The sequence below is a fragment of the Sinocyclocheilus anshuiensis genome, unplaced genomic scaffold (genome assembly GCF_001515605.1).
Source record: "Sinocyclocheilus anshuiensis isolate Anshui unplaced genomic scaffold, SAMN03320099.WGS_v1.1 scaffold557, whole genome shotgun sequence".
NCBI lineage: Eukaryota > Metazoa > Chordata > Actinopteri > Cypriniformes > Cyprinidae > Sinocyclocheilus > Sinocyclocheilus anshuiensis.
The window spans coordinates 917,305-931,177 of NW_015540883.1; the positions used below are offsets into that span (position 1 = coordinate 917,305).

The following is a 13,873-nucleotide window of genomic DNA, read 5'->3' on the forward strand; positions in this document are numbered from 1 at the left end:
CGAGTAAAATTGAAAAAGGAGTACTTTTACTTTTACTGGAGTAATATTTTATTATATGTATCTGTACTTTTACTCAAGTACTTGATTTGTGTACTTCGTCCACCACTGCAAGTGATGAACCTCAGGTTCAGGATGATGAAACATCTGTCAGATCACTGCCACTGACCTGCGAACATGAACCAATAATGAAATACAAGTTCAGAAACATGTTTGGTTGATATTTCATCCCAAAATCAGAAGAAAAAAGAAATGATAGCTTTTCAGAATCATTAACATCACAACATGACAAGCAAGCACATAAGTTCACATGACTGTAATGACCAGTGGACCAAACATATTCAGGCACTATATGGTACATATCGAATATTAATATTAGATACATTTTTAAGGAAATATCTAAATGTACAGCATTTAAAAATTACTCAAATCATGTGATATGACATTTTTCACTGTTAAAATATAAAATACTGCATATATGCTACAGAGTATTTTACAAAATGCCTGTCAGTTTGATCATTTTGATAACTGAGTATCTAGCCAATTATTTTAAAGATTATTAGGAAGCAAAAAAAAATTTATATATATATATATATATAATTCATATGCATTACATTGTAGAAAATGGTAAATGGCTATCAGTTCAAATATCAAATATTAGTTGTTGTTTTTTGACTATATGAAATTGAAAAGGTCCTACGACTCTGTTTTACAAAAGAAATGCTACAGAAATGCAAACATATGAAATATATAGATGTATTCACGTTTATTAAACATAATGACATACAGAATCTTCTACGTTCCACTAAAGGATGCACACTTAAATGTTTATTTGTTAAATACATAAGGTTTTAATTGAGATGGTGAAATAAAACTCCACAACTTTTGAATCGTCACTCTTTTTTCAATCCTAGCCTACTGCTTTTCTATTTTTCATAAAGTCGGTCAGAATGCAAATCAGTTGCTGTGTTGAACAATACAAACAAATCAAGCATTTACCACATAAATGGCATTTAAGACTTTTTAAATGCATCTGTTACTCACTGTTAGCTCACGTCTGTGTTTCTCCGCGCTCTCCTGACGGCTCTGCTCTCAGCCTCCGCTCTTGTTGGATGTGCACCTGAAACACAGACATGATGGTCACGAGCAGAGCTCAGTGGAGGTCAGCAGGTGTCCTCAGCGTCTCTCACCTTCAGCATGAGAGACCTGCTCCTCACTGTCCTGACGCCTGTCTGCCTGAGGCTTGTCTGTCTTCTTATAGTAATAATCCTGATCTGGAGGACCGAAACGCTGAAACACACACACACACAACAATAAATCTATCATTTCACGCATATGTGACCCTGGAGCACAAAACCAGTCATAAGGGTCAATTTTTCAAAATTGAGATTTATACATTATCTGAGAGCTGAATAAATAGGATAGGATGTTAGGATGTAGGATGTTATGATAGGACAATATTTGGTCGAGATACAACTATTTGAAAATCTGGAATCTGAGGGTGCAAAAAAATCTAAATATTGAGAAAATCATCTTTAAAGTTGTCCAAATGAAGTTCTTAGCAATGCATATTATTAAATAAAAATTAAGTTTTAATATATTTACAGTAGGAAATTTACAAAATATCTTCATGTAACATGATCTTTACTTAATATCCTAATGATTTTTGGCATAAAAGAAAAATCAATAATTTTGACCCATACAATGTATTTTTGGCTATTGCTACAAATATACCCCAGCGACTTAAAGGCTTGTTCACACCGGGACGAATATCGCACGCGATTATCGCCGACGTTTAACGCCTGGTGACTAAACAAAGGGCGCCAACGTGAGTGTGCACACCATCGCGCAAAACGCAAGGCATAAAAGCGTCATTTTTTAAAAAAACGCCTCGGGCTCGTTTTTTTGGTTTGACGAGCCGCGTTAAAAACTGGCCGACCAATGAGATTGGCGCTTTTGTTCTCGTGCCTGGAGCTGCTGAAGTTACAGTAAAACACGACTTGGTGGCGCTCAAGCACAAAACGGTCTTGCCGAGCACACATTTATACCTAACGACAAAGAGGAGGTTAGTAGACCAAGAAGAAGCATCGAGGCAAGATGAACGTAGAGCTACTGGTCTCATTGGTGTCTGAACACAAAGGGCTTTATGACAAACGCGACAGCGACTACAAAAATCTCGATAAGAGGGAGTTGTTATGGAGAGGAATTGCAGATCAAATAGGATTCGATGTGTACCGGGGTATTTCTGTTTTTCATTAAGCGCCATCTAATGTCAGGGAGTGAATTTGCACGTTCACGCGTCTCATCGCCAGCGAAAATCGCTTGGGTATGAACACAAAAGACGCGTCGAAAAACGTCGGCGATAAGCGCGCACGATAATCGTCCTGGTGTGTACGAGGCTTAAGACTGCTTTTGTGCTCCAGGGTCACATATGTGTATTGTCTTATATATTTATTGTCTATATACATACATATTTACCTTATTAGGCCACATGAAGCTAACAAAGAGGATGATGGGAAGGCCCACAGTGACGACATAGAGGCCCCAGAGCCACGGCCGCTTGACCGTCGCCATCAACAGCTTCTCAATCACTCCAGGCTACAAGAGGACGATACAGGAGATGTGTTCAGTGTGCTCTTATATTGACCAAAACATTTCAGGTTTCAATTGAATGTTTAAGTGAAAGTGTATCTCATGTCCTACACCTGCTCAGCATTTCTTCACAATCTGCTTTCACTAGATGATTTTATTATAAAGCGGAGAGTTCTTGATTCTGATTGGCTGAGCCGCGTTCGAAGCTGTTCTAAATTACTCTACAAAGTAACACACACCTTTGTTTATGTTTGTGTGTTGCTCGGCAACCACTTTGTTACAACCACAACTGTTTCTGAGGAACTACATTGTTTGGTGGAAGAATACTGTTTTTATTAATATCATTACACTTTATTTGCTCTGTTTTATTCTGTGAAATCTAACTACGTATATGGAATAACCGTTTATAAAAGCAGTAAGCCCCGTGAAGCTGTGGTTTACAGTGAATTTATAACAGCTAAGGGGGTTTTAGGCACTCCGCTTCACCCCTTAGCTGTTATAAATTCACTGTAAACCACGGCTTCACGGGGCTTATTGCTTTAATTTGGACGTGTCAGTGAATTGAGTACTTTGGGTAACACTTTTTCTCTATTAGCTAACTATTAACTATGAGTTTTCCCTAAAGAGTAAACTCCTAATTTGCTGCTTAGTTAGTAAGGTAGTTGTTAAGTTTAGGTCATGCAGAATAAGGCATTAATATGTGCTTTATAAGTACATGTGTGCTAGTAATGTGCATTTGAATGCATGTGGAAGAACATGCAGTTAAACTGTTGCTCTTACGGTCTGTCTCTGGCCCCACGTGTCTTGTGTCCAGCGCCGAGCTACTTCCAGACTGTCACAGAGCAAGATGTTGTCGAACATCACATCTGCAGTGAGGGACCACAGCTCAAAACCCACAGCAGAAACAGAGCTCACGGTGAACGGCTCATCTGACCTGAAACACACACACCACTGAATATAGGCTTTTATCACATCAGCTTTTGGACTCTCAACATTGCTTTTTGTTTTTCTGTGCCTTCATCTGAAGATTGTAAAAGCCACTCATTCAACCAATTCATGCATTTATAAATCAATCCAGGACTAAATATTAAAACACCTCACAACTCATCTTTCAGGTTAGTTTTGTATCATGAAAAAAGAATGCAAAAATAAAATCAGCACACCTTCGATGCTGCTGCAACTTTGTGTCAGAGGTCTGAACCGCGTCCACTAACGCAGCTCTTGCTGAATCCTCCTGTTCTTGTGCTTCGTGAGCAGACGCCGCTGATGAGAGCATGTCCTCCAACAGACTGCCTTTATTAATCAGTGTCAGGTCAACGAGGATCTCAAACGAGCCGTCGGGATACACGTCTGAGAAGAGAATGCTTTAGAACGACCTCATGCAAGACCAGACACTTTCCATCCAGTGCAGGATGTTTACTATTAAAACGATTACCTGTTTATTGAAATCGAAACTTACGTCAGATGCAAACGAACGTGTGAAATAAGACTGACTGCTCACTCAGAGTGTAGAGATGTGGACGCTGGTCAGTGAAATAGTCGCTGAGATCCAGCTCCGGCTGTCGAGCGTGTTTCTCCTCATATGTCCCTGTGACTGGATTACGATGACGAAAGATGAAGTGGATCTTGTGTGAGCTGCCGCATTTATCTGGACCAAACATTATCGTGTATGGGGTGGCATCACTGAACCGGCTCTAAAATCACAATCACTACACTGTTTAGGCACTTCTGGCACTACTGTTTCACTCTGTTTTTCATGTTTTAAAGCACTAAGCTAAAAGCGTCAGACATTACCAAGCAGAGATCATCTGAATGAGAAAGCAGCTTGATGTAGGCTCCACCACAATCAACCCCCTTTGGGAAGAAAACTTCATACCTGCGGATGATTCAAGAGAAGATTTAGTCAAATGATTGTATTAGTGTTTAAAGAAAAGTGATCGCATGTCTTACTGTAAGCACAGAGGTTTGTCTGTGAAGTGATAGGTCTTCTTCAGGTACGCAGAGATGGCGTGGTGTTCACCGGGAGACTTGAGTACCAGGCCTCTGTTTCCTAATAATCTCAGCTCTCTAGACTCCTCTATAACCCACTCCCCTGTGCAAAACCAAGGCTTTCATACTGACATTCATTGGGTGAGTGAGCCGCCATGTAACAAGCAGGATGATATGCAGTACAGTTAGCATGCATTATTTATTATCGCATTATAAACCCCTTCAGAGCCGTCTGCTACATTGTTTTGGCTATAAGATCCAACATTCTAATTTATTTGCACAAAATGCATACCGTTATATTTGAGAAGTTGCAGATGCTCATCTTTCACTGCTTTGGACAAAACCCAGTTTCTTCAGTGCAAACAAGGAAAAACATTTGGCGTTAATGAGCAAAGGCTTCCTATCTAGACATATCAGTCATCTAATGTAAACTAATAATATATATAAATGTGAGCCTGGAGCACAAAAGCAGTCTTAAGTCGCTGGGGTATATTTGTAGCAATAGCCAACAATACATTGTATGCGTCAAAATTATAGATTTTTCTTGTATGCCAAAAATCATTAGGATATTAAGTAAAGATCATGTTCCATGAAGATATTTAGTAAATGTCCTACCGCAAATATAACAAAGCTTAATTTTTGATTAGTAATATGCATTGCTAAGAACTTAATTTTGACAACTTTAAAGATGATTTTCTCAATATTTAGATTTTTTTGCACCCTCAGATTCCAGATTTTCAAATAGTTGTATCTCAGCCAAATATTGTCCTATCCTAACAAACCATACATCAATGGAAAGCTGATTTATTCAGCTTTCAGATGATGTATAAATCTCAATTAAAGAAAAACTGACCCTTATGACTGGTTTTGTGGTCCAGGGTCACCTTATGACTGGTTTTGTGCTCCAGGGTCACATATATAGTTGTATATTTTGAGTGAGAGACTGAAGGGAGCCCAACCTGTCCAGAGCTCCTGCGTCAAAAGCCTCAGCAAAATAAGCCTGCTCTGGGATCGCGACGCGTCTGTACGCGTTCTGACGCGCAAAGCGGTCAGTTTGAACATGTTTGAAAGAAAAGCAGCAGCTATCTATAACACTACTCTCATATCAATACGTTTCACGTTCATTCTTCACAATGCAATATGAGCATTATATTTACCTGTGCTCCGCTGATGTGAGCCAAACACAGACAGAAGCCGAGGAGCAGACAGCGCATCATATCTGAACGATCTTCGCGAAAGATGAGACACTGTACTGCTGTGATTTTAGCGACTGAGAGTCATATTTAGACCTCTTTACAGCATGATTTGGTAACGCGCGCGCTCAGCTTCCTGTATTTTCAGGTTATTAACGTGGACTTTGGCCTCTGTCCTTTTGAAACGCGGTGCCTGTGGCTGTAAGATGTGCAAGGAGTGAAGTATTTAAACAAGGAATCATTAACGAAAGGCAGGTCATTTATTCATTACTCATCCGATGCAGCCACAACACATTCAATAATTCAATAATTCACCTGTCCGGAGACAATTATTCCGATTACACCACTGTTACCACCAGTGTTGGGGAAAGTTACTTTTAAAAGCAATGCAGTACAATATTGCGTTACTCCATTAAAAAAGTAACGAATTGCGTTACTTAGTTACCTTTGATGGAAAGTAATGCATTACGTTACTTTTTCTCATCTGGGCTGGGCTTGCTTGCTTGCTTGCTTGTTTTTAATATATATATATTAAAAAAAAAGTTGTTCTTTTCACTTTTGGTGTGAAAGGACTTGTACAACTGCCAAAAATATGAGTCTCAGGCTGAAGGAAATGTAAATTCCCGTCTGTCCAGTAGAGGGAACTCACTCCTGATTTCCATACAGCAAAAGCAGTAATATTGTGAAATATTATTACCATTTAAAATAACTGTTTTCTGTGTGAATATGTGTTAAACTGTAATTTATTTCTGTGATGCGCAGCTGTATTTTCAGCATCATTGCTCCAGTCTTCAGTGTCACATGATCTTCAGAAATCATTCTAATATGCTGATTTGCTGCTCTATTATTATGTTGAAAACAGCTGAGTAGAACTTGTTCAGGTTTCTTTGATTGATATAAAGTTAAGAAGAACAGCATTTATCTGAAACAGAAATCTTTTGTAACATTAACAATGTCTTTATCATCACTTTTGATCAATTTAAAGCATCCTTGCTAAATAAGTGTTAATCCCTATAATCTTTCCCCCCCCCCCCAAAAAAAACTATACTGACTCCAAGCTATTGAATGGTATAGTGTATAATGTTACAAAAGCTTTCTATTTCAGATAAATCAAAGAATCCTGAAAAAAAAATGTACTCAACTGTTTTAAATAATAATAATAGTAAATATTTCTTGAGCAGCATATTAGAATGATTTCTGAAGATCATGTGACACTGAAGACTGGAGTAATGATGCTGAAAATTATATCTGATCAAATAAATGCAGGCTTGGTGAACAGAACAGACTTCTTTAAAAAACATAAAAAATCTGACTTCGGTTAACTCAGATATTGTCTTGTAAACTAAAAAGTAATGCATTACTTTACTAGTTGCTAGAAAAAAAGTAATCCGATTACGTAACTCGCGTTACTTGCATTGTGTTACAAGTAGCACTGTTCATCACAAAGCAGAAGAGTTTATTCCTCGGGCCTTCAATGCTCTTGTGTGCAGAGCTACTAATAAACAGCACCTCCGTTTAGTTCTTTAGCGGCATTTTCAGAACGCCATTTAGAGCTTCACTGCTTCGTGATTTTACTCAAACTTGACAATAAAAACACACAAGAAAAGCATCATGTCAATAATGTTCTTTAATGTCAATATGTACATCACCTGAAAGAAAAATAAAATCTTAAAAACAAGTGAAATAAATACAATATGATACAGTTTCCACAATGTCTTTAAAAAGTTGTATGGAATAATTTTTCCCTCCATCTGGAGCAGAGAGATGCGATTTCGTGGATTCAGTCTCATCTACATTCACTCACCTCATTCGACTTTATAAATATAGATTAATTTCTCCACCTTTTGCTCATGTACTTCCCATTCAAGAAAAGGCAAAGAGCGGTCCGAGACGGGAACAGACGAGCTGCCGAGCCTCAGTGCAAATGTGCTCAGGGATCCACACAAACACGACGAACGAGTCTATATACACCGAGCCGAAGAGACGCTAACACTGAGTGCTTCTGAGGTAATGCCATGTGCTTCGCAACACTAAGGGGACAGGAAGTGGCTCACAGATGGAGAACGGCGAGGAATGTGCAGGTCACAAGCGTATCGTGCGCGAGGAAAACCAAGCCTGTTTGTGATGCTCTAGACAATTCAGCACATTTATCATCTCCTTTCAGCTCATGTGGGAAAAACTAGACATCGTTTCACCTGTAAAGCATTTAGAAGAACGTCTCGTACCACATACTGGAGAATTTAGCGAAAACCAATCCTGATATACAGGAAATCTGCGGGATTGGATTGTCACGAAATGTTCTTAATGGTCCAACAAACAGGCTTCCTGTACTTTCTGCACAAACTACACGAGCTGGACGTTTCTTCGTGAGCTCTGGGTCTCGGAGCGAGAGCATTCAAACACGTGATGGAGCTGGTGTTCTTCACTCTCCCAGAGAGAAACAGAAGCTCGAGACGCACGTCAGGGCTCCTCAGGACATGTCTGCAGACGTCAGCTTCTTCATGCTCCTGCGCTGAGCCAGACTGGAGGCAGCGACCGGCTCCAGAAGCGGCTTACACGTCTGGTGGTTGAGCGCGGAGTACGTGGCAGCCATCGCTCCCTGCGAGAGACACACACGACACAGTCAAGCAGCGCCTCAGCATCTGAGGATCGAGAAGCGTGCCGTACCTTCACCAGATGAGGCGCCTCGTGGCGAGTGAGCTGGAAGTGTGGGTTCTGGTCGCGGCAGGCGATCCACGAGTGCTTCAGCACCTGTTCTGCGGAGTACCGCTGGTGAGGGTCCACATGCAGCATATGAGACAGCAGGTCCTGCACACAACACAAGCTCTCAAACATCACACTCGCTTGATGCCGATCTGTGCACCACCACACAGACACTGTTCATTCAAACTCTGCTCCTCCTCAGCTTCAGTTTAAGGACTGTGAACTAGCGCTCTACTGACGTCCAATCAAACACAAGCACCACTATGGATTGTTTTATTACATATCATAACTACCTTCGAGGAGTCGGACACCGAGTCCCAGTTTCCTCCGCTCAGGGAGAACTTCCCGCTGCCGATGCGCAGCAGGATCTCCTCCGGCGTGTCGTTGGGGCCGTTAGCGAAGGGTGTGTACCTGCACAAACACAGGATTCAGCACATTCACACGTGCTTTCATTCATTCCGCCAAATAAAGAGACTTATCTGGCTAGTTCAGGATCCATAGCCAGGTTCCCATACAATGTTTATTTGTTTAAAAAAACAAAAACTAATGCATCCAATCATTTACCAATATGGAAACAAACCCCTTTTTGCATAATGTAATAGAAAACTGGAACAAAGTTTAAGTTGTTCCAGAGCTAATTAAAGCACTAAGCCCCGTGAAGCCGTGGTTTACAGTGAATTTATAACAGTTAACAGTTAAAACCCCCTTAGCTGTTATAAATTCTCTGTAAACCACGGCTTCACGGGGATTACTGCATTTATAAAACGGTTATTCCATATACGTAGTTAGATTTCACAAAATAAAACAGCAAATAAAGTGTAATGATATTAATAAAAACAGTATTCTTCCACCAAACAATGTAGTTCCTCAGAATCAGTTGTGGTTGTAACAAAGTGGTTGCCGAGCAACAGACAAACGTAAACAAAGGTGTATGTTACTTTGTAGAGTAATTTAGAACAGCTTCGAACGCTGCTCAGCCAATCAGAATCAAGGACCGGAACTCCGTTTTATAACATGATTTTAAAAAGCTGAAACCCAGTCAAGAAGCAATTTATTTCATTTCAATTTTTTTTTTTGTTCATGAAAATGGACTGAAAAGACTTCTAAAGACTTCTGTAATGTGCCAGACTGTATATTAATGCTGAAGTAATTAGTGTGGGAAGAACAAGATGCACCTCTCAAACAAGCATCATTCATCTGTATTTTTGTTACTTTTTGGATTTGATGTTTTTTTTGCTTATTTCGTCAAATTAAAAAGTTTAAATGTTTTATTAAATTCAGAAACGACTGATCTACAGGCTTATGAAAAACAGAAAAACAAAATAGCAGCCACAACAGCGCTGGTTTCTGAATAGCCAATTGGTTAAAATATCTATAAATCTATATAATTAAAATATCTATATAACAAATACAAATTAGAGAACAAATAATTAAATACTTTAATAAAATAAGTTTTTTTTTTCAAATGAATGAGGAAAATATATTATTAAATATTTGCATCTATAAAACATTGGGTGCACTGTCAAAAACGCTATTTATATCATTTTATTTCAAAAGGATGAGGAAAATAAACTGGGCTGTATCCAAGGAGTGCATCTTAGAATCATTATCTGAAAACGTTAAATACACAAGTAAATGTAGTTTTTAACTGCATCTAAGAAAAAAAAAACACCAGCAAATTAATTTGGTGTTATTTTCAAAGTGTATTAGCACAATGTGCTCTCATTATAAAAAAAGTTATTAGTATCATTTTGGAAAATAGACCTCAGAACAATTTTTTTTTCTCAAAACAAACCTAAATGAAAAACTACTTTTGAAAAGCGGCTTTCTCTGCCACATCAAACCACAGCTGTCCTGACTGCATGCTCTCAGCACTCATCTCCATTACTCTCCATTTCACAGAAATAATTATTTTAAAAGTAAAAGCAGTGGAAGCAGTGTGAAGACAGCGAATTAAAAAAAGTTTGCAAAAAATTTTTTTAAAGGGGTCATATGATGTTGCTAAAAAGAACATTATTTTGTGTATTTGGTGTAATGAAATGTGTTTATGCGGTTTAAGGTTAAAAAAACACATTATTTTCCACATACTGTACATTATTGTTTCTCCTCTATGCCCCGCCTTCTGAAATGTGTCGATTTTTACAAAGCTCATCGTTCTGAGCATTCACTTTTATAAAGAATATCTCTTCGGGTTTGAGACTTTAATTTTGCGACTTTACAAATCTTCTGTATGCACGAACAGCTTTTAACACTCCAAAGACAAAGGAAAACATGAAATCGCATCATATGACCCCTTTAAAATGAATTTTCACTAGGGCTGCAAGATAAATCGCATGCAATATTTAACGCGCATCTTGTCAGTAAAGCCGGTTCTGTAATCAGCGGTAAATCTCCATCACGTGCGTGCTTTCACATTGAGCAGCATTAACTACACAGAGCCGTTGTTCACTGACGAGCTGTGCAAAACCACATTCATATTTTGTGCAGCTTGTTGGTGAACAACGGCTCTGTGTAGTTAATGCTGCCCATGTGAAAGCCCACAGGTGATGGAGATTTACCGCTGATTAAAGAACCGGCTTTACTGACAAGATGCGCGTTAAATATTGCATGCGATTTATCGTGCAGCCCTAATTTTCACTGTCAAAAACAGATGGAAACTGCTGATGTCACACAGACCCCGCCAGCATGGTGTAGAGCAGGACTCCCAGACTCCAGATGTCACAGGCGGCGTCGTAGCCCTGCCGCATCAGCACCTGCAGCACATCAGAGACACGCGAGCGAGTGAGTGAGTGAGGGCCTGTCTGCAGCTCGGACGCACGCCGGACATTCAGTGCTCTTCACATGATCCTCACCTCAGGAGCCACGAAGTTAGCGGTGTAGCAGGGAGTGAGCAGCAGACCGTTGTCTCCTCGCAGCTGCTTGGCGAAGCCAAAGTCACAGATGCGAATGGAGTCGGGGTTCCCCGAGTCGTCCATGTAGAGGATGTTGCTGGGCTTCAGGTCTCTGTGCACCACCTGCAGGAGAAGATCGTCACCACACACACCTGCAAACGCTCTGCTGCTCAGGCCAGCGCTCCAAACTGCACTCCATAACATCGCTGGCTGATATGGATCAATCAGACTGTTAAAACTAAGAATCAGTTAAGACTTTGGTGACATCTGATAGCTCAGGATTTGCTCTGAAACTGCTAGAGCTACTTTTTCTGCACTACAGTATTTCAATTGTTGTTATATAGTTAAAAAAAGACAGTATTTACTTAACCAAAACATTTTAAAGCATGCAAAATTACATGCAGACTTTGGACTGCTGGGGTCATCAAGCATGGGAGCTCTGAATACGAAATGCTGCACGAAGCATATGCTTTCACGAGTCCAGACTGACACATCAAGTCAAAGTTTTAGAGAGGAGTGTCATTTTAAAACGCAAATCCAATTTGCATCATAAAAGCAAGCAACTGTCCTCATTAAACATCAAATACTTGAATAATTCACTGAATCCCCATATACAGTTCATGTAATGTTCTTTTTCATGTATAGTAAGTTTAACAGGATTACTGAGAAATACACAGTTGTCCTGCACTTCATTAACAACAAAACATGCTTGATTATTGTACCATCATGTCATGTTCAGCTGTTAGGTACAGCCTCGTTAATCAGAATCAAAATCGATTCAATTAAACTGACATGACAACTTGGACAAACCTTTCAAATCTGATTTTCTGAAAGAATTTCCAAAGAATTTCCTGGATTATTATAGGTAAAACACTCAGGTCTTTGCAATCTTAACACGTCATTTACATGACTCGTGCAGAACTGATGAGATATTGAGAGCTGGCAGATGGGGGAGAATAAATAATAAAAATGAACCGTATTTTACAGTAATTATGTTTATGACTGACATATATACAATAACTTATGCTTGTTTCAATAATTCTCAACCAGTGACCACTAGAGGGCCCTAATAAGTCTTAAGATCATTAATATTTTCATGTAGTCCTCCTCACCAAACGGGAAATGTCTACTAGATAATATTTACAACATAGCTAGATTTCAAATCACAAATGTGACTGCATTTTCTTATTCAAGTAAAACAAGATTATCACTGGCTGTCAAGATCATAGGCAATTCTGCCTGGTTTATTACAATAATATATATATATATATATGACCCTGGAGCACAAAAGCAGTCTTAAGTCGCTGGGGTATATTTGTAGCAATAGCCAACAATACATTGTATGGTTCAAAATTATAGATTTTTCTTTTATGCCAAAACTCATTAGGATATTAAGTAAAGATCATGTTCCATGAAGATATTTTGTAAATTTCCTACCGTAAATATATCAAAACTTAATTTTTGATTAGTAATATGCATTGCTAAGAACTTCATTTGGACAATTTTAAAGATGATTTTCTCAATATTTAGATTTGTTTGCACTCTCAGATTCCAGATTTCCAAATAGTTGTATATCAGCCAAATATTGTCCTATCCTAACAAACCATACATCAATGGAAAGATTATTTATTCAGCTTTCAGATGATGTATACATCTCATTGTCCCTTAAATTGTCCCTTATTGGTTTTGTGCTCCAGGGTCACATATATATGTGTGTTAATTACATCATTAAGCTATAATGTCCTACAGTAATGGGAAAAAGTGCAAGAACTGAGACAATTATTTATGCTTACGATAAATTAAATCAATATGTTAACAAATATCCCTGTGCAATGCAGCTCTCATAGCTAGCAGCAGCTGACACAGACACTGATTGGTGAAGCTCTTCTGGTAAACACGTTGATAGAGTCTGGTCTCTCACCCCCTGGCAGTGCAGGTAGTCCACAGTTTTGGTGATGGTGTAGAGCACAGCGCTGGCCTCTCGCTCAGAGAAGAACTTCTGCCTGAGGATCTTATCCAGCAGCTCGCCGCCCTTCATCAGTTCCGTCACCAGATACACGAAGCGGCCCTCGTCGTACACCTGACACACACACACACACATACCTGAGTGAGCCGCACACACAGCTGGAGACCAGAGACCAGAGCTGCTTCACTCACGTCCTTCAGCGTGATGATGTTGGGATGCTGGCCGTACCGCATCAGGATCTCGATCTCCTCTGACGGGTCGCGTTTGCTTTTGTCAATGATCTGTTTAACACCAGAGCAGTGAAGCGTTAGTGTGCATGTATCACAGCATCTTGTAGGCCAGACTGACTGAGGCAACAGTAATGATGGTTTTGAGGTCTCACCTTCACAGCAAACTCCATGGCAGTGACTCTGTGTGTACAGCGTTTGCATATGGAGTACGAACCCACGCCGATGTCCTCCTTCAGCTCGTACACGTCTGCAAACTGAGCCATGCCTCCGTGCATCTGACACAGCACACACACACATATTTACATAGTACAT

The 13,873-nt window shown here is 39.6% G+C and overlaps 2 protein-coding genes across 2 annotated transcripts in view; both read right to left on the bottom strand.

Annotated features, from left to right (window-relative positions):
• Positions 1 to 88: 88 nt before the first annotated feature.
• On the bottom strand, positions 89 to 5,904 carry LOC107688583 (calnexin). The gene is made up of 12 exons (XM_016486291.1): positions 5,736 to 5,904; positions 5,538 to 5,611; positions 4,871 to 4,929; positions 4,540 to 4,681; positions 4,384 to 4,465; positions 4,091 to 4,283; positions 3,753 to 3,939; positions 3,370 to 3,523; positions 2,476 to 2,595; positions 1,188 to 1,287; positions 1,042 to 1,117; positions 89 to 166 (listed from the first exon to the last, which is right to left on the bottom strand). The coding sequence occupies exons 1-11, from the start codon at positions 5,793 to 5,795 to the stop codon at positions 1,044 to 1,046; spliced, it is 1,245 nt and encodes a 414-aa protein (XP_016341777.1). The 5' UTR covers positions 5,796 to 5,904; the 3' UTR covers positions 89 to 166; positions 1,042 to 1,043.
• A 1,476-nt stretch (positions 5,905 to 7,380) lies between these two features.
• LOC107688607 (ribosomal protein S6 kinase alpha-6-like) overlaps positions 7,381 to 13,873 on the bottom strand; it is a 39,372-nt gene continuing 32,879 nt past the window's right edge. The window contains exons 12-19 of the mRNA XM_016486320.1: positions 13,714 to 13,836; positions 13,523 to 13,612; positions 13,287 to 13,445; positions 11,327 to 11,488; positions 11,151 to 11,227; positions 8,768 to 8,885; positions 8,439 to 8,579; positions 7,381 to 8,370 (exon numbers count right to left, since the gene is read on the bottom strand). Coding sequence (XP_016341806.1) covers positions 8,242 to 8,370; positions 8,439 to 8,579; positions 8,768 to 8,885; positions 11,151 to 11,227; positions 11,327 to 11,488; positions 13,287 to 13,445; positions 13,523 to 13,612; positions 13,714 to 13,836 — 999 coding nt within the window. The 3' untranslated portion in view covers positions 7,381 to 8,241. The remainder of the gene's footprint in view (positions 8,371 to 8,438; positions 8,580 to 8,767; positions 8,886 to 11,150; positions 11,228 to 11,326; positions 11,489 to 13,286; positions 13,446 to 13,522; positions 13,613 to 13,713; positions 13,837 to 13,873) is intronic.